This window comes from Andrographis paniculata, unplaced genomic scaffold (assembly GCF_009805555.1).
Source record: "Andrographis paniculata isolate CXL003 unplaced genomic scaffold, ASM980555v1 Contig32END, whole genome shotgun sequence".
Lineage (NCBI taxonomy): Eukaryota > Viridiplantae > Streptophyta > Magnoliopsida > Lamiales > Acanthaceae > Andrographis > Andrographis paniculata.
The window spans coordinates 6,239,771-6,260,701 of record NW_026137565.1 but is presented as its reverse complement, the minus strand read 5'-3'; the positions used below and the strand labels follow the sequence as shown (position 1 = coordinate 6,260,701).

General features: G+C 30.3%; 3 protein-coding genes across 3 annotated transcripts; 2 read left to right on the top strand and 1 right to left on the bottom strand.

The window, feature by feature from the left end:
- The first annotated feature begins 6,748 nt into the window (after nt 1–6,748).
- Nucleotides 6,749–7,366, top strand: LOC127247064 (cysteine proteinase inhibitor 5). The gene has a single exon (XM_051268758.1). It carries the CDS (start codon nt 6,813–6,815, stop codon nt 7,161–7,163), a length of 351 nt encoding a protein of 116 aa, XP_051124715.1. The 5' UTR covers nt 6,749–6,812; the 3' UTR covers nt 7,164–7,366.
- Nucleotides 7,367–11,370: 4,004 nt separating this feature from the next.
- On the top strand, nt 11,371–16,342 carry LOC127247610 (putative MO25-like protein At5g47540). The gene is made up of 11 exons (XM_051269539.1): nt 11,371–12,171; nt 12,276–12,437; nt 12,546–12,664; nt 12,824–12,898; nt 14,072–14,165; nt 14,797–14,856; nt 15,110–15,178; nt 15,379–15,477; nt 15,796–15,840; nt 15,923–16,025; nt 16,106–16,342. The coding sequence occupies exons 1-11, from the start codon at nt 12,091–12,093 to the stop codon at nt 16,171–16,173; spliced, it is 975 nt and encodes a 324-aa protein (XP_051125496.1). The 5' UTR covers nt 11,371–12,090; the 3' UTR covers nt 16,174–16,342.
- Nucleotides 16,343–16,420: 78 nt separating this feature from the next.
- Nucleotides 16,421–18,291, bottom strand: LOC127247609 (cytochrome b561 and DOMON domain-containing protein At5g47530). The gene is made up of 3 exons (XM_051269538.1): nt 17,412–18,291; nt 17,082–17,336; nt 16,421–16,975 (listed from the first exon to the last, which is right to left on the bottom strand). Exons 1-3 carry the CDS (start codon nt 18,024–18,026, stop codon nt 16,655–16,657), a joined length of 1,191 nt encoding a protein of 396 aa, XP_051125495.1. The 5' UTR covers nt 18,027–18,291; the 3' UTR covers nt 16,421–16,654.
- Between the last annotated feature and the right edge of the window lie 2,640 nt (nt 18,292–20,931).

The window sequence follows — 20,931 nt, the reverse complement described above, 5'->3', positions numbered from 1 at the left end:
AAAGGCAAAAATGTCATTACACTACTTTTAACTACCTACTATAATTAAAATACTATTATTTCTTAAACACCGCGCCAAAAGTAATTGTATACTTTTCTTGTGGACGGAGGAAGTATTATATATATATATATATATATAGGTGAGTTGTGGAATAATATAATTTATGCCATTGGAATCAGAGACCGATGTAACGTTAGGCAAGGTGGGTCAATTGACCTACTAAAAAAATAAATATATAATACTAATTATCACTAAAATTATAAATATATTTTTAAATATTAGTGCTATATTTATTTCATGAATAAGTGACAGTTGTAGTATTTGATAAGATCCACCAAAAGAGTTATTGATGTTTTGACAGAGGGTCGCCTATAGGTGGTAGGGTGGGTGGTACCGTCAGATTGCAGCCAATCTTCCTTTTTTTTTTTTTTTTTTTTCAATAGAGAGAGATTGTAACTATTTGAAAAATTATATCCTACTGAATTTTTACAAGCAAAATTAATAATTTTTGAATTATTATTGGATAATTTCATTATTGATGATATTTTGGAATTTGAAGAATTTAAGTGTGCTTGTTTGGGGGTTTGGATTTTGAGTTGGGATTTAAAAATTTTGAATTTGAATAGTTGTACGATGTGATATAAATAGAGATTGATGTGATGTTTTAAACATAAAATTGATTTTTAGTATAATATAAAAAAATAAAAAATAGGTGTTTGATCTGATGTTTTTTGGGAAAAAAATTGGGATAGTAAAAATCCACCAAAATCCTTCAAACAAAACACCTTTCTATAAAATTTGTTGAGACAAAGAAAAATAGAACATCTTCTATGAACTTCTTCCTGTTTCAAATGCAATAGTGGAAAGATCATTTTTAACAATAACTATCATCAAGAGAAAATTACGGAATAGCATGAAAAATTAATTATTGAATGATTGTTTCGTTACTATTTTAGAAAAATATGTGTTTAAGAAAGTTAGTATAGATGCTATTGTCAATCAATACCAAAATATAAGATAGATTTCGTCGTGAACACTTGTAGTTATTTTGATATATTAGTGATTTTTAATTTAAAATTTTGAATATTTTTAATGCAAATTTTTGTTATTGTATTTATTTATTTTAATTATTAATTTTTCAACCCATCAAATTAAAAAATCTACGATCCGCCACGGCATGGAATGATTTTACTGTTGTGAATTTTTGTTACTTTTTTGTATAACTCTTTAAAAAAATATTACCTTTTTTTTATATATTAAAAAAAAATTTACATGTTCATGTTGTGGACAAATTAAATTTATCAAATCAACGTCGACTAATCACATCATCCAAGATGCAACAATTTTGATAACAGATGATTATTCTCAAAAAAAAAAAAAAAAAAATTGTTGTAAAAATAGTTACTTAAACTATTATAAACCAACACGAAATATGAAGGCTATTATCATATAAAATATACAATTTTATATCAAGCATTCAATTGGTTATAAATTCTAAAATTCTCAAAAGGGTTTATTCTCTTAACAACTATTGTTATGTTTTAGAATTCTCAATAATAAATGAATTAAAAGCAAAAAGGCAAAACTGAAATTAAAGAAGAATAAAGAACATTCAAAAAGTCTGTAGGTTTTTGTAGTAGTTAAATATCCTTAACAAAGTTTACTCTTTTTTTTTTTTTAATGCAAAATAACATTTTGTGGCAGCTTTGTTATGAATTTTGATCATTATAAAAGTCTATGGTACAAAAAGTATTTGCAATGGCAAGATCCATAATAAATAAGTGACTGTCAGCACCCTTAATATATACATGTTAATTTTATTTGTTACATTTTTCCGTACCAAACAAAAGATGATCATATTTTTGTTAAGAAATATATTCGTAATAATAATAACTAAAAAACGGTATGAAAAGACCTTGTGCCAAACAATTTTTTATTACGAAATATGTCCATAACAGAGTGTATAATATAAAATCGATGTCACTATGAAATATATTTTATTACAAAAAGTGTCCACAGTATAAAATAAGGTACAAATCCTTATAGTATTTGTTATGGACTCAACCACCTGACAAGCATAATTTTACCTTAATAAATCCAAAATCATAAACATACTGAAAGTAGTCACACAACCGTCAATAATACGTTAAAATATACCCAACTACGACGGTACACTTAACCAACTTAACAGCAAAATAATATATGATCCCCAAATTAAAAACGTTATACCTAAATAGATCAATCCATGACAATTGCGGTACAATCTTAAGGGCAGCTAAAAATAACTACTATGGATGACAAGTCGATTGCAGAATCACATAGGAAACAATCGGAAGCCCAATTACAAATAAGTTTTCAAGATATATAGGAATTTATTATTGCAAATGAAATTATTTAGATCCCAAAATTAAAAAACTAATATAAAAAATAATAATAATAAAAATACATACATCCTTTCATGTTTAGTCGATCGGATCTTCATTGAGTACGTCTGAAGGCAAGGGATCACTACTCCCACCTCATGCCCAGTTCCCCGGCCCCCTCTAATACACATTGTGTGTATATATGTGATAGTATATAATATATATCACTTTGTATGAAAAGCGTGAAGGAATGTGAAAGGTAGAGAGGCTGAGGATCTCGTCCTCTTCACAAAGGATTTTTACTTCGGCATTTGTTGGGTGTATAAGTGGGTTCTTTGAGACTGTATCATTTGCGACAAATATTTTAACAATGAATAGAATATCATCTATATATATATACGAAAAATTTATGCTAATTATGACAAATTTATAAATATATATGGATTGCAAACTTGTAAGTGATATACAAAATACATGACAAATGATTGTTTAATAAAATTTTATATATTCTCTCGATCCCATAATAAGATATCAATTTACTATTTATATTATTATACTTAATATTAAAAATATTTTTATATTTGTATATATATTTTTTTAAATGTCATTATATTAGTATTATAATACAAGTATTTTTTGTTATTTTTTTTTGTAATACGTTTTGATATAATAATTAATATTCAAATATCAACGCGTAAAAAGTAAATGAATACTTAATCAGAGGACGGTGGAAGCAAATATTATGGCTTTGTTCTTTCTAACTTTTTTTTTTCTGCTACGCTTTCCCAAAAATATTAATATACTACACACATTTCCTAATTTTATATTCTCTATACGATTTTAACACACCCTGTATAGTTTGTTTGATTGTGATTTGAAATTAAATTTAAAATTGAATATTAATTTATTTTTTTATATAAATGATATATTTTAATTGAGAATTGTATCATATAAATAGTGTTGATTTTAATTTAAAATATTTAAAAAATATACCTATAATATCAAATGCAAACATAATTATACCACAAATAATTTATTTGATAATAATATATTTAGAAAAATGATCGTTTATATATTGTTTTAATTATTACATATAACCGATAATGTTAATGTTATACTCCATCCGTCCCAAAAGAATGGTTTTGTTTTTTCATTTTCGTCCGTCTCAAAACAATTGTCTTGTTTATTTATTTAGTAAGAGTAGTCCCCACTTTACAACAAATTATTCATATTTTTTTACAAATACTCCTAATTATTACTCTAATATACTTTTTAAAACACTTAAAAAATAATTTTTTTTTTATTCTACTTTATTCTTACTTTCAATTAAATACTATTTTTTTATTAATTCATGTTCTTAACTCTCATTCATCTTTTATAAAACTGAGGGAGTATCACTGAAATAAACTTATTTATATTTAAAAACTAATTTGAATTTAATTTTTCTAATACAACTTCATAATATCTCAAGCATAGAAAATGCAAATTTTAACAATATCCTAATCCCTTGACAATTTCTCAATCCAAAATTATTGCAATTTTGTAATATAAATAATCACATACAAAACATAATCCAACAAATAAATCACCATAATAATGACAAAATCCAGAAATTACTTTCCGTTACCTCACAGTAACGGCGGCAAAAAAGGCCGTGAGTTTTCCTTCCCGTGCCCTATTTAACGGACCCACCGCGACGGTCGTTATTCATTCCGCAGAGAAGAAGAAAAATCGATGGCGTGCAAATATCTCCCCATCCTTGCCGTCTTTCTCTCCGTTCTGGTGGTTGCGCTTCCGTACGAAGCCGCCGCCGTTGCCGGAGGCTGGACTCCGATCACTGACCCGAAGGATCCAGTTGTGGTACGGGTCGGGGCATTTGCAATATCTGAGCACAACAAGCAGGCTAGCACTAATTTGACGTTCGTATCCGTCGTGAGCGGGGAGAGCCAAGTCGTCCGCGGAATCAAATACCGTCTGGTGATCTCCGCCGCCGACGGCAAAATTACTAACAAATATAAAGCTGTTGTTTGGGCCCAGCCATTGGGAACGGTGGCCTATAAGATTTTGTCGTTTGAAGCAGCTCGCTGATACGACGTCGTATTTGAAATTTAATTGTTAGTTCTAATAATTTACGCCGTTGATCTTGCGAGTTATGAGAAGTAATTCTCTTGTGCTGGTTTTTGTAGTGAAATGTTACTGTCGTAACTTTTAGATTCCTTTTATTATTTTGACGGTAATATAACTTTACAAATAATACTGCGTATATTCCTTTAATTACCCACTCAAGTAATAAAAAACTCGGGTTAGATTTAACGACGAGAGTATTTAATTATTATTATTATTATTATTATGTATTTATCACAATTTTATGTTAAAATATTATAAATTTTTTTGCAACCATCATAATTTTTTAACTTTATTTTTCTCTTATTAAAAAAACGTCAAGTAATAAACTCTGCGTCTTAAAATAAAATGGAATATATATATATAATTAGAATTCAAGTCAAATGGTTATTATATAGGTTAATTAATTAATAATTTATTTGATAGCTGAAATTTTAACTTTTTTAGATTAATGGTGGTAACTGGTAAGAGAAAATCAATATATTCCAATATAAATAATTTTGATTGATTAGACTTGTTATGTTGATTTACCTATGGATTAATTACATGAAAATTGGATTAAAATAAATGTAACGGGGTGAACTTCTCACCATGAAATCATGGTTGATGCCTCTAAATTCACTAATTTTAAATGATTCGTCTCCTATAATTTGAAACTAATAAAAATGGTCCACGAATGGCCTGCTAGTGTGAAGCTCAGATGTTAGAGGTATAAACCCAAAACACCACCTTCCAGTTTTGCCTCTAAACACAATACTGGACTTTTGTGCTAGTGTTGGGCTTGGACTTGAAGTTTATCTGGTTTGAGTTATAATTTTTTTCTTTTTTTTTTTTAAAAAAAATAATATTTAATATATTTTTATTTAAAATGCATTATTTTTTAAATAAGATATTATATTAAAGGATTTTTTTTTTATTTTGCCTTAATCATATTAATATATCTATTTTTTAAGGTATAATTTTAATTTTATAAAATTTATTTTATTTGTAAATACACAATTTTATTAATATTTATGCAAATATATAAATACTTTAATATATAAATGTATTTATCACATGAATTTTTATATTAAAAATAAATAAGATAAATATATAATTGTTTCTAATTATAAATATAGTAAAATAATAAATTAATTAATATTAAACCAAAAACCTAAAAATTTTAAAAATAAAATTTGTATATTATATTTGTATTTCAAACCCAAATCAATAATATTTAATCTGTACAATTTCTTTTTAAAAAATACAAAAAATAGTGTCGTAATATATGAAATAATAATATTTTAAATTGAATGTTAACTTTTTCTAAGATAATAATATATATATTTAGAATTGTATATAAAAAAAATTACTTATATAATATTATATAAAATACTATATAAACCAAAATTCAAATAAAAATAAATAAAAATAAAAAGTTTGTTTTTCATTGTTATTTTGTGTAACGATTAATATTAAGCAAATGTTTTACTAAATATTTTTATACAAACAACTGATAGAATCATCTATTCAAACCAATTGACTCATATAACAATTAACTAATTATCAAATACTCCTTATATATTAATTTTTTAAAAAAAATTAAATAGTAGTTTTTTTTGTAACGGTTTACAATAATCTGCATATATAAATATTTTAAAAATATTCTACACTATTCAGTATTATTTTTTTAAAAATTCACAAAAATCTATTTTTTCCTCGTAAAAATATTATATCACTTAATATTTAATATTTTTTATTATGGTGTGTTTGTTTGAAGGTTTGGATTTTAAGTTGGAGTTTGAATAATAAAAATTTTGAATTTGAATAATTGTACGATGTAATATAAATAAGTGTTGATGTAAAATTTTAAATGTAAAATTAGTTTATAGTATAATATAAAAACTAAAAAATAAATGTTTGATTTATGTTTTTTAGGGAAAAAATTGAATGAATAGTATATTTTATATTATTACTACATATTTTCAACATAAATATTAAGAATTTGTTCTCCCTACACAGATGGCAATGTACGTAATTCCGTGATCCATTTGATTTTCATTATATATTTGGTAGATATTATCCAAATATTTTGAATACTTCATAATATAATTTTAGAAATTTAAAATAATATTACAAAAATAAGATTAAATAAAGTTGGGTAAGTAATCTAATTATCCAGATACTGCCGACCTTATTGCTTATAGCAAAAGGCCGCGGGTCCACAAGTTTAAGTTTCCGCGTCGGGTGGGGCATCCATCGCCCACTATAAATACGGAAACCGCCACACGATCCCTCAGACCATTCGCACTAGCAGAAAATCCAAATCTAAATCCAATTCAAATCATGGCATCCAAATTTCTCCCCTTCCTATTCGTCGTCCTCTCGCTTCTGGCGGTAGCGCTGCCCTACGGAGCCGCTGCTCTCGCCGGCGGTTGGAAGCAGATTTCAAATCCCAAGGATCCGGAAATCGTGCGGATCGGACAATTTGCAGTGTCGGAGAACAACAAGGAGAAGAAATCTAATTTGCAGTTCGTAACCGTCGTCAGCGGGGAGACGCAGGTGGTCGCAGGAACGAACTACAAACTCGTGATATCAGCTAAGGATGCTTCCGGAAGCACCGGTAATTACCGCGCTGTAGTCTGGTCAAAGCCGTGGCAGAAATTCACCAAACTCATGTCGTTCGAGAAAGCTTAAGCGTGAGGTGAGGTGAGGTGTGGTGGTTGCTGCTTCGAAAACGTGTGTGAGTATATTGTGCCTGTGGTTATGCTTTACGCCGGATTTGTAGGAGCGCTGTCAATTTGTTTGGAAATCTGTATTTTTGTTTGGCTACTGAAGTAATGTTTCTTATGGAATAATAAACCTTATTGACAGACAAGCTTGAGAATAATTGAGAAATACATCGGATTTGCACTGTTTTTGCTATCAGATTTGCCTCACTGCAGACAAATTTGCGATTATATACGGAGCATCGTAAACTTGTTTTAGTTTAGAACCTTGAACTTGTTCTTGAACAGTGTGCTGTAGACTTGTAGCTGCATACCTGTGTGGTTTTACTCATTACTGTACCGACCATTTGGCAATCTATGAGCCGTCACCTATCTGCATCGATTTTAACATCCTTTGAGTAATTAATTCCAGCTGGTAGGATTGAATCTTGAGGATCTATCTAGAGAATTAGCAAAAATGAAGAATTAAATCTGTTAATTGTAAAGTATAGGAACGAAATTGTTGAAACGTACAAGTTTTACTAAATTGCTAAAATAGGTATTTGATTTTGTATTGGAGCTTTTTCTATGTAGATTTCCGACTTGTAGGATGAAGTTCGTGCAAAAAAAAGGTCCTATTTCTGAAAGTGATAATACTTCATAACTTGTAGTAATAATTTGTTATCCATATTGATTTACAAGTCACAGTCAATAAAATGAGTGTTACTGCCCATGTCGTCTGGGTATGGACCCGTATTGTATGGCGTCAATTGGCTGACATTGAGACAATATTTATTATTATTATTATTATTATTATTATTGTTGTTGTTATTAACATGAAAATTCGCACATGTTATTTTTTGGATGGGGGTAGGAATAAATAAGAAATATTTTGTTTTTAACCATCATAATTGTCCGGACGTTGCGGCCATCCGTGTATGCCGTGCCCACATGGGTTGTGGGGGTTAAGTGATAAATATACAAATTGCTGTGAAGTGGGGTAATAAGTTCAAACATCTGACGCTTCAAGTGTTTCAAGTCTTTTGTTACGTATGAATTGCCTACTATGACTTGTTTAGGGTTTAGGGTTTAACGTCTAATTTGTAAGGTATTAAATTCCACCGAAGATTTACCCAATGCTCATTTTCAGATAACGGATCATCTTATCATTTGTTCATTACAATGTACTAGAATATTTCAAATGCCTGTGTATATGCAATGCTAAAATGATTAGGTTTATTGCGATAAAAGATGACTTATTAGTGGGGTGGAAACTTTTAAATTGTGAAGTTTTTTGATGCTTTAAAATTTTGTCAGTTGCTCATAATTAGCTGTTTTTTTAGTTGGAATAACGACTTTCAATATTCTTTAATTTGAAATAAAATTATATTTAGTTTCGAAATTAAATCAACTCATTATTATTATTATTTTAAGTAAAAGCTCTAGTATAAATTTAAAAATTTACAAATTCTTATCGGACTTTCACCCATTTAAATAGTAATTTAATATAATATTATAAAAAAATATTATATTTTTATATATAAAAACATAATTGTATAAAAAAATTGGAGAAATTAAAACTGTAAAGAGAAGAAAGAAAACTTAAACTTAATTATAAAACTAAAGTTTATAGATATGTTCTTTTCCAACTTTGTTTTATATTTTTATTTTAATAATAATTTGATATTATAATTTTATAAAAACTTTGTTATATTTATATTATTATATAGTGAAAAAAAAAAAAAAAAAGCGAAGTTAGCAAAGCATATTTTGACATTAGACCATCTCCGACTCCTATTTATCCAGTTTTAACTCCAAATATGTAGTTATTACAGTAATTTTACTCCAACCATAACTCCATTTTTCACTATTATTTTTCAAATATTCAATTTTTCATATTATTTTAAACAACTTTTTATTTTTATAATTTAAAATAATTTTTTTAAAAAAAAATTATAATTTTAAAAATTAAAAAAAATTAAAAATATATATATATATATATATATAACAACGCCAATTTTTTGGTGTTAGATATGGCTCCAACCCAAGCCAAAAATGCCAACCCAGCGACCATTAAAGGCGCTTAGTTGGAGATAGGGATGTCAACAGGGCGGGTTCGGGACGGGTTCTGTAGGCTCCGAGACCCGCCCCACTAGGAAATATTAGGTTCCGAGACCCGCTCCGCTCCGCTTTCACCCGGCCCCAGGACCCGTCCCGCCCCGAACCCTCCGTGTTCAAGGCCAACCTGGCAAACCTGTTTTAATAATAAATATTTTTTTAAATCGAATATTAAAACAAATAGCATTAAAAGAAAAAAAAACTAAAAACAATCTAATATTGATCCATAAAAATAAGATAAATAAATAAATAATATATTTTTATTATATAAATATACATATAATAGGTATAATAATTTTAAAAAATTATTTGGAGCAGACGACTAATTGAATTTTATATTTAAAATTATTTAAGTAAATAAATAATATATTTTTATTATATAAATGTACATATATATTAGTTATAATAATTTTAAAAAATATCCGAGTTCGGATTCGGGTTCAAGTTTGGACGAACTTTTTGTAAAATTCGTAACCTGCCCCGAACCTGATCTGATTGAAAATTTTCAATCCACAATCCGCTCTAAAATATATTATTTAAACCCGAACCCGCCTCATTAAGAATGGGTTCGAGGCGGGTCCGGGACTAACCCGCTGCATTTGACATCTCTAGTTGGAGATGCCGCCCACCAAAAAAAAAAATAAATAAATAAATATTATCTTGATTGGATTAATGTTTATAGTTAAAATAAAAATAAAACAAATTTGTTTGTTTTGCAAAAAATAACATAAGGACTGTATGCTATTTGTTTATATTTTTAGAAGTATGTCACACATTTTAAATTATTTTATTGTATTTATATTATTATTAATCTAAATAATATGTTTTATGTAAAAAAATAATATTTTTTTTGATCGTGCAAATATATATTTATTTGATCGAGTAAAAATGTTAATAAAAATATATAATAATTATTTTTTTATAGTAAAAAATATAAAAATATTTTATTTTAAAAGAAGCATGTAATATTTCTTTATATATAAAAAAAGGATATAAATTTGAACGGTGGGGAAACTACTAATTATTATGATTTATAATGAGATAAAAAAAAAAAAATTTTCCCAAATAAAAACTTCATTATGGTGTTTTTGGTTCGCTTTCCGACACTATGCTTTTCATTTTTGCCAAAATATTAGATTATATGTGACTCACTTAATATCAATTCAAAATTTTAATTTTTATTATTTTTTTAATATATAAATATATTTATATACATTCGAAATTCTAAATTTATTTATAAATTAATTTATATTCATTATAAATAGATATTTATATCATTTATTTATATAAAATTTTATTTTTTTATAAAATTATATTTATTTTATATACTTCTCCGTTCAAAGTAATATTTTTACAGCAGAATGTCTCATTTCAAATCAAAGTATCTATTTTCTATTTTAAATAAAAATTAATTATACACTAATACAAAAAATAGCTAAAAGTTAAACAACAAAAATATCATAAATTTTTTATAATTTTCGTTAACTAATAAAATACTATTATTTCTTAATTTATTATAAAATCGAAAAACATCATTTTTCAAAATAAATTATCAAAATAATTAAACACATATTTTTAATATTATTATAAATATTATATCATAAATTAAATATTTATTAAATAAATCACTCTCAGTCTAATTTTTAACACAATAATACAACAATATTCAAATGCACTTAAAAGAGTTACTACAGTATTTGTAGTAAGGGTGTGTTTGTTTGAGGATTTGGATTTTGAGTTGATATTTGAGTAGTAAAAATTTTGAATTTGAATAGTTATATGATGTGCATATTGATGTGATATTTTGAATGTAAAATTAATTTTTAGTATAATATAAAAAATAAAAATAAATATTTAATTTGATATTTTTAGGAAAAAAAAATAGGATGAATAATGAAAATTTAATCCAATCACCCGCACAAACACACCCTAAATTTATCAAAGGTTTCAAAGCAGTATTAATATTATTATTTACTTGTAATAAAAATAAATATTATTTTTTTAATAAAATATCTTATTAAAATATTAACAATTCATTTCGAATATATAATTGAAACCACAGTCAGACAAACCCAAACTGATAATGTAATTGCTTACAGGCGATTAGGAGCAATAGTATTATGAATTCTTCTTCGATAATCCAAAGTCGGTCAGAATCAATAGTAGAGGATGCTGCAGATTCGATGATCTTTCTGTGTGGTGAGGATTCATTGGAGAAGACGGCTACGAAGGATTAATCAGCCAGTCACTCCCTCAGTGAAAAATTTGATGTCGTCATAAATGGAATTCGGATCATCTTGGTCAATACAAGGTGTTGTTTACCAGTAAATTAGGTCAATCACAATTTACTCGCCAAAAATTTGTTCGGTAGATAAACCAAAAAAAAAAAATCATACGGTTAAATCTACATCTAGAGCAGGAGGCGGAGGCCGGCAAGCAAAAGGTGTCAATTGACCTAATTCAAAGGTAAAAAAAAAGGAATTTTCAGTTTTAGTTTTAGTTTCTTCAGTGACTTCGGCTGCGATTTCGATTTCGGTAAGCCAAAGTATTGGCGGAGAAGTCTAAGCGGTTTTGGGGAGTTGGGAGTTTCCGATTGGTGATAATCAGAGGGATCCGTGAAGTAATCGAAAATAGGAGCTTGTCTTTCCAAGGGCAGCGAGCCGGCGGCGCAGCGGCCGTTGGCATCGCGGTCAATTGCCCGAAAGTTATCGCTGCCCGAAATCAACGATGCTGCTGGCGGCGGCGATAGCACCAAGGCTAAGGGGTTGTTCAAGGTTAAGCCTAGGACCCCGGCCGAGATGGTGCGGCAGACGCGAGATCTGCTGGTCTTCGTCGATCTCGGCGGCCAGGATAGCAAGGAAAGCAAACGTGATGAGAAGGTTTTTATGATTTGTTGATTTTGATTTTGTGAAGTTTAGCTTTTGTGATGGTTTTTGTTTGCAAACTTGATTATGGGTTGTTAAATATGTTTTAACTATAATAGTTGATGGAGTTGAGCAAACTTATGAGAGAGTTGAAGCAAGTTCTTTACGGAGACAGTGAGAATGAGCCGATGGCGGAAGCATGTGCTCAATTAACACAGGAGTTTTTCAGTGACAATACTCTGCGTTTGCTGATAGTTTGCCTTCCCAAATTAAGTTTGGAGGTAATATTTTCAAGAATTGTAATATGTCTTTCTTGTTTATGAAATATTATTATATTTGTTGGACTTGGAGTGGTTTTTCTTTTCTTAAATAACAAGACTATTTTGCAGACTCGCAAAGATGCTACTCAAGTTGTTGCAAATCTACAGAGGCAACAAGTTCAATCAAAGTTGATTGCATGTGACTATTTGGAAAAGAATATAGATCTTATGGACATCTTGATATTGGGGTAAGTCATCCAATTATGGTGATATATGAATGGTTGTGATGCAAACAATTTTATATGTAATATTTTACTTTAGAAATATAAATAAGTGATTTTTTTTTTTTTTCATTTGTTTTTATAATCTTCTCTTAGTTTTTATTTATATTTTTTGTTTGACACCAGTTATGAGAACGCCGATATGGCATTACACTATGGTGCGATGTTGAGGGAATGCATACGTCACCAAAGCATTGCAAGGTGATCGATACAAAATTAGATTTATTCTATTTGGATAACTATTGCATGAAACAAAATAGGACTTCACCCTAAGTATACTTCGTATTGAGCAAAAATAATTAGACAATAGATCTCAACGACACGTATTAGATAAATTTTTCTACAACACATATTTGGTTGTGTTCTTGAAGGGTTTATAGATTTTGTGGTATCTTTGTTGTTAGATCTTGGTAATTGTGAAAGTGTTTTTGATAAATTGTGATATTGTAAGTAGTGTATTTTTTATTGAAAAAATTGGGGTAATTTTTTGTTATTTATGGGAATCTGAAAAAAAAAAAAAAAGCCCTTTGCATGCAAGGAAAATAAAAAAAAAATGACTTAGATTGTTGTATAAGTGACCCTGCCTATATTTATACCAGTACAGTACATAAAACAACGGATATTGCTTCTCTTAATCAGCATTCTAGAATTTATTCATATTTGAAGAATACTTTGGAGTATTCTAGAAACTTTTAAAACTATTAATTTCTAGCTATTTTGGTTTAAAAAATTTGCTAAACTTCTACATATAAACCAGCTGTTTTATTGTAATACTCAATAATTAATTTATAAGGTATTATGAAATATTTAGATAATCAGTTTTATGTTCAAACACGAAGCGTGTGTTTACTTGTGATATTTGGGTTTTGGGTTTTGGTTTTGAATAATAAAATTTTGAATTGAAATAGTTGTTTGATATGATATAAATATGTATTTGATGTGATATTTTGAATGTAAAATTTAATTTTAGTATGATATAATAAATAAAAAATAGATGTTTGATTTGATGTTTTTTAGGAGAAAAAAATATTTGAATAGTAAGACATGAAATCAAATCACACAAGTAAACACACCCGGATATTTTTTCTATGTACTTGTATTAGTATAATGAAAATATAAAACTACTTTTATGAATTGAGTTTTTTTCAATATAAAAATTTTGAAACAACAAATTTGATAATAGGGGAAAATTGAGAAAGCATCTCCCACTTCAAAACTGTTCCATTGCGACCTATAGATATAAATATTTGAACATTACACACCTTATACTGGAAACTGATTGTCGTATGTTTTTACTCATCCATTATTGCATTCTTGAATTTGTAGTTGCAGATATTATTAGATCGTTATATCTAAATCTGCTTTGGTATGTAGATATGTTCTGGAATCAGAGCATATGAAGAAGTTTTTTGATTACATACAACTCCCAAATTTCGACATTGCTTCAGATGCTGCTGCTACTTTTAAGGTTGGTTATTCGTTCCTGAAGTTGTGAATAATATCTTTTCGTCTAGTTTGCATTTATTGCTATATTTAGATACTGAATCATTTGTGCTTAAATTGTTAGTATTCCTTGAGCTACTTTGTTGGCCATTTACTAAATTTTCTTTGGCTCGGTTTTGCAATATCTTTTACTTATTTGGTGTCAGTAATATTATATGAATAGGTGTCTGTAATACTATATGTTACATATATGAACATTACAGTTTTCCTGTATTTATTTTATTTTATTTTTCTTATGCTGATTAAGATCCATGAATATTCTGAAAGACACTTGTAGGGATATGGAACTGCAGTATAGTTTATGGCGATAAATTAGCTTTAATTTTTTCCTTCATGATGATAAATTTAGTGAAACCTTGAGGATGATATTTTTCTTATGGTGTCAAATGGAAAATGGGAAACACAATTTATTTTGTGTCAAAAATGAAAATAAGAAGGTTTAGTAATTCAAGCATCTATCCTTTTGCCTTTGGATGCTTTTGGTATCACAAACTGTACCATGGGAAGACATGAGCTCAAGGATATTGGTGCTTGCCCTAATATTTTCATTTTTCTTTCTTGATCTATAGCTAACAGGTTATTTTATCTTATTGCAGGAATTGTTGACAAGGCATAAGTCAACAGTAGCTGAATTTCTTTCTAAGAACTATGATTGGGTAAGTAAATAAAAATTTAATGACATCCCATATAACTATCCATGATGTCGTTTGTTTCTTCTAAATGGTTTCATAAAGTACTTTTTTTTTCTTTGTTTGTTTAGGCTATTGATCATAACCTATTACATCTCGAGCATTTCCTTTTATCTCTTGTGACTACCTGACCTTTTGAATCTTATGACGAAAGTATCTTATTTATTCATTGAGGAGCTTTTCATTTCAACTCTGAGTCAATATATTGTTGTATTTACAGTTCTTTGAAGAGTATAACTCAAAGTTGCTTGAATCTTCTAATTACATCACAAGAAGGCAGGCTATTAAGGTAACAAACTTGCTCGATTCTCATATTTTGGGTATTTGTGGGGTTTGAGACCATTTGGACAATAAACAAAAGCATCTTCGGTAGTTGAGATGCAAAGTAATGATGAAACATCTAAAAAAATGGATTTTAGCAGACCTATTTGTTATGTAGTTTTTGTTCCTTTGATTCTGAATTTAGATCTTGTGACTTATTTCTTTCAGCTTTTGGGAGACATCTTACTCGATCGTTCCAATTCAGCTGTAATGACCCAATATGTTTGCTCACTGGACAACTTGAGGATCCTCATGAATCTGCTTAGAGTATGATTGTTTCCCTGACCATATATATGTACTCCATTTCATTGTATGTTTTGCATCATCATAAGACATTAAGAGAAAATGAGAAAAAGTAGAATCAAAGTTAATAAATTGCACAAACTCAGAAGATAACCGATAAATCCAAGAAATATCAGAGGTAATAGAAAATAGTGTTCAATCTGAGGATCATGGATGTAAGTGTACCTGGAATTTTTTAATGAAAAGCATTGTAGAGATTAGAAGAGCAACGTATATGCAGAATCGTATTGATTGTAGTAGTTTGTATGTCCTGTACTCACTTTTGTACTTTTCTCCTTTCAGGAGTCGAGCAAGAACATTCAGATCGAAGCATTCCATGTTTTCAAGGTATGATTTGTTATCTCCGGCTGGTAAGAAAATTATATTGATCTTAATACTTCCTTGACTTGAGTTATTAATGTGTTTACAGTTATTCGTCGCTAACCAAAAGAAACCCCCGGAAATTGTTGGAGTCCTAATCACAAATAGGAGCAAGCTTCTTCGTCTCTTTTCTAATTTTAAACCCGACAAAGGTGAGTAGTGATTTGCAGAGACCCTGCTATATTTCTTCATTTTATACTTATTGCTGAGCATCGGTTACTTTTTGTTGCAGAGGATGAACAGTTTGAAGCGGACAAAGCACAAGTCGTCAAAGAGATCGCCTCTCTTGAGCACAAGTAACAACTGCGAATCAGTTTTTTGTTGTACGAATAAATCAGAGTTGGTACATATTTGTTAATTTGAATTATCTATGGGAAGAATTTGAACTCATTGAAGCTATTCCAACACTTCACCTCACAGTATTTATGAGCAAAGAATAAAGGCATGAATCGAGATGAATGCTACTGTATATACTTCTTGATACCATTGTTATCATCTTCGAAACTGTATTTATATGTTGAGACAATGTGATTCTTTTTCTCTGTAGTTTCATTCTGTGAGTAGAATGTATGATATATCGAAGAAATAATAAATAAATATCCAAGAGCTATGTTTATTACAACTACGAGTGTAACAACTTGTACTAGTGCCTAAATAATACATCACACTACTAGGAAAATTTATGTTCGCAGAAATATATATGTATATGTATATGAACAAGAGGTATATGAACAAGAGGGTCGGACAAAAAACATGGACCAAACCGAAAACCTTAATTCCTTCAAACTCTGTCCTGAGATCTGCCATTGTATCCATTTGTTCCATTAACTCCATCAGGCCTCTTGTGATGGTTTCCAGACTTCTTCCTCCTCAAGACCACGAACCATGTGTAAATTTCCGAGGTTGCGGCGACAGCCGCCAGGCCTATTAGGACGCCGATGTATGCTCTCTTCCATTTTTCCTGAGGATTTAGAATGTCGAACCCCTTGAAAATATTGATGATGCTGAGGACTATGACGGAGTATCCGATGAAATGGTGGTATATGTTCCAGTAGAATCTGTATTTGTGATCCTTTTTCGGCCTTAAGAGCAACGCCGACACCTGAGATTGTATGTAAACCTTAGTAAGATCGAAGGGATATTCTTGAACTAAAATTTGGAACAGCAAGAGTTAATTGGATTGCATTGATATGGATGTGTATTTATACCTGAAGGGTTCCGAGGCAGAAAACGACAATGCCGATGATTCTATGAGCTGTGTACTGAACGCCGGCGGACTGGCTCCCTAGCCGGATTCCGGTGGCCCATCCGGCAACTCCGACGATGTAGGCGGAGGTCTGGCAAGTTGCGTGAAGGTAGAACCATGCCGGATCGGCCGCCGGGAAGACTTTCAGGTACCTGGCGAGGATGGCGCCGATCGGGAGGAGGATCCCCCAACTGACGGCGTTAAGCACTCCGTGAATCTGTGAAAAATTGAAAATCAGTTGTGGATCACGACGGCGCGTGGGAATGAATTAATCGTTATTAATGTAACTTACATTCCGTTTCTTGGTCTTGGAATTGGCCGGCGACGTCGTCGCCGTCGTCGCTCCGGAGAGAAGATTCAAGCTCCCCATGGACCGGACATTGGGGCCGGAAGTGGGGTGCGTCGCCGGAGAGCCGCCGGAAACAGGGCCTTCCTGCCAGACGTGATTCACGGCGGAGGAGTCGAGCTTCAGCGTGGCGAAGATGGTGATTTCATTTCCGGCGTAAGTTGCAGTCAGATCGGAGACAGGGAAGCTCAAATTTCCCGGCTGCAGAAGCGTCTGGTAGCCGGAGATGGGCGACGTGTAAGCCCTCATCGTGCCGTCGGAGCCCTGGAAAGCGACGAGCGCCTGCGACCCGACCATGCCCTGCCCCGTCGGATTGACGGCCCACGCCACCCACCGCGACGGCGAAACTCCGGCGTGGCGGTAGGCGATTTTGGCGGTTTTGGAGGACTGGTCGTAGCTCCAGTGGAGAAAGGAATTCAGGTAGGGGAGATCGTTGCAGGATCTGAATAATTGGTTGCCGGAAAAGGTGTATCTCGCGCAGGACGACGACTGGCCATGGGAGGTCGAGCAGAGAGCTAGCACGACGAAGAAGATGATCAGAACATGTCCCAAAGTCGACATTACACTAGACTGAATTCAAAATCCCAAATTTTCAGGTGCCCGTCGGCCTTTTGTTTTTAAATTTTAATTTTAACTTTCTTTGGTAAGAAATGAAAGGTATGGTAAGAATAGGTGGAGCTGGAAGGATGAATAATGGAGATTGCTTTATAGTGAAATGAATGGTGCAATGGTGGGACATGAGTAGTTACAGTTTGGTGAAGGAAGGTTCTGTGTGTGTGTGTGTGCGCGTGAGAGAGGAAGAAGAAGAAGAAGAAGAAATTAAAATAATAATTAAATATAGAAACAGGAGGTTCTGCAGTGCACTTGGCAAACTGCCATAAATTACTTACTGATTTAGCTTTGCTCCATCTCTCTCAACGACTCTTTTTCTTACACCTATTTTGTGTGTATGTGTCTTTCTCTCTCTAACTTCAAGGCTTCAACTTTAAACTAAATATGTTCCTTCTCTCTCTCTCTCTCCACATATTCTGATCTTTCCAATTAGGGATTTTTATTTTTTATTTTTATTTTTCTAAAACATGAAATAAAAAATTTATCACTAATATATTGGAATCCGATTCTCTTCTCATAATTTTCAACCATGTGTCGATTGTCATCATTGATCATATCATTTAAGTTCATCCAAAGAACTCGTGTATCGATTCATATTATATAGTACAACTAATTTCTTCTTTTTCAAAGCCATTTATGTTTATTGTCAATCAATTAATATATACCTAACAAACCCAAACCCTAATGTAATAGTAAATTATTAAAATTGGCAAGAAAGTAACTTCTTCTTCCCCTCCATTGAGCTAGCTAGGCTTCATCACTGCAACAACTCAACTCCTCCATGACTTGCCCATCAAATTCCAACCAATAAAATAATATATTTACATATTGTTGGGCATATATATGATGCATGTCTTTTGCATTTAATTTGGCTTTTAGCATATAATTCGAGTGCTGTGCCAATCAAATTTGGTAACTATTGGTGCCTCTTTTCTGTAATCATTCATCTATATGCGTAGCACTAATTATTTATATATTTCTCTGGGATTTAGTGAATGTATGTATATCAGTTTATTTAATTAGGTCCACTGCATGCAACTATATAAGAACGACGACAAATTTCAATAATTGATGGATGTACCTTTCATTTAATTTGGGACATTACTCTACATCAATTCAAATCAACTCTACGGTGCTGGTAATAAATAAATAAATAAATAAATATTCGTAAATATTACATAAGCCTGACCAAGCATGATGCATACAAGTTTGAAATTCTTACATTTAATTACCTCCCCATACACGCACATACATATATGTATATATATATATATATATAGAGAGAGAGAGAGAGAGAGAGAGAGAGAAAGTCAATATCAACCAAGAATCAATATGGACATATAAAAACAAAAGCAAATCTTGGTTAGGGTGAGAAAGAAGATACACACAGAAATTTTCAATTTCAAGAAACTGATGGATGAAGTTTGGTAAGATTAGGACTTTAGTTTAACTACTTTATGCATAAAGGCAATCACCATGCAACTTTTTTCTTTTTTTTTTTTTTTCAAAAATAAAATTTGGAATTCGCATTAACTAGTCTTCAAGTATGTACAGAAGATAATATATTTTTTTGTTTTTTCGGAACATAATATCTTATATCATACAAATTAGATCAACAAAATAAGCATATTTCTTAGCCAACATAATATACTCTGCAAACTATGCTTGACAAAGCAAGTCACACTATACGAACCACATGTGACTGAATCTGGAACCATCGAAGTTTAAACTAATGACTCGACAAGTCACCGTTACAAATTCATTTTTCACACCATCTGATCATATTTTTTTACTTTACAAAAGTTGTCACTCCTTTGACAAGTGTAGGGTTGCCAAAGTGAAAAAACAAAAAAAGTGTCCCAACCCTCATAATTGATTTATTTTGAACCACAACCTTAATGTAATCATTAGTTAAATTCATGGTAATGTGTTAAATCATATATATTCTGGAAGGTCCTAATCACTAATTAATCACGAACTCAACCACTCTTTAATTTACATTTAAACTGATCTACCCACCAATTCTACTTTTCCCATCCCATCATTGCCTCTCTCTTTCACTACAATATTTGGAAGTTATCGTATGGGCCCGATTGTGGGATGGGCCTTGTCAAAAATAAAGTGGGTCGGGCCCGTCTTGTCGTATAATAATTACATTGGGCTGTTAAACTGAAATTTATAACAACAAGGTAGTAGTAATTGGATCGTGTAGTGTAATTAAATTCATGTGCGGTTATTATTACTGCCCCTGTCATCAAATTGTGTGCTCATTTGACCGGACACAGGTTTTAAAGAAAAATATGTAAGAATATAAATTTTTACTTTTTTTTCTGTAAAAAAAAAGTGATATTTTTTTACTAAAAAGAGAAACGAAAATAAATTTAGATGACAAACAAAAAAATGAAAGTGATAATAGATTTGAATGACAATGGAGTATTATTATTCTCATCATTTTTCTATATGTTAATAAGTACAATTCTAAAATTATACTACTAGTATTTAATTATAATTAGATATACAAATTATTATTATTATTTTTGTTTCGTAACAATGTACATATATATTTTATTTTGTTTGTCTCGTAACAATTATTATTATATTTAGCTTTTTTTTTTGCATTTCTTATAAAAAAATCATAATTATTGCATAATAAAAAAAGAAAAAAAATATATCAAACTTTAAAATACATTTTTTTACAAGTTTTTGTCCATGTTTTCAATATGAATTATATGTGTATATGTATATCTTCATAAAATACATTACATATTCTATCTTGAAAATATTATTATTTCATGATATAGAAAGACACTGTATTTTGAAATATTATATTTAATATTTAAAAATAAATAAATTG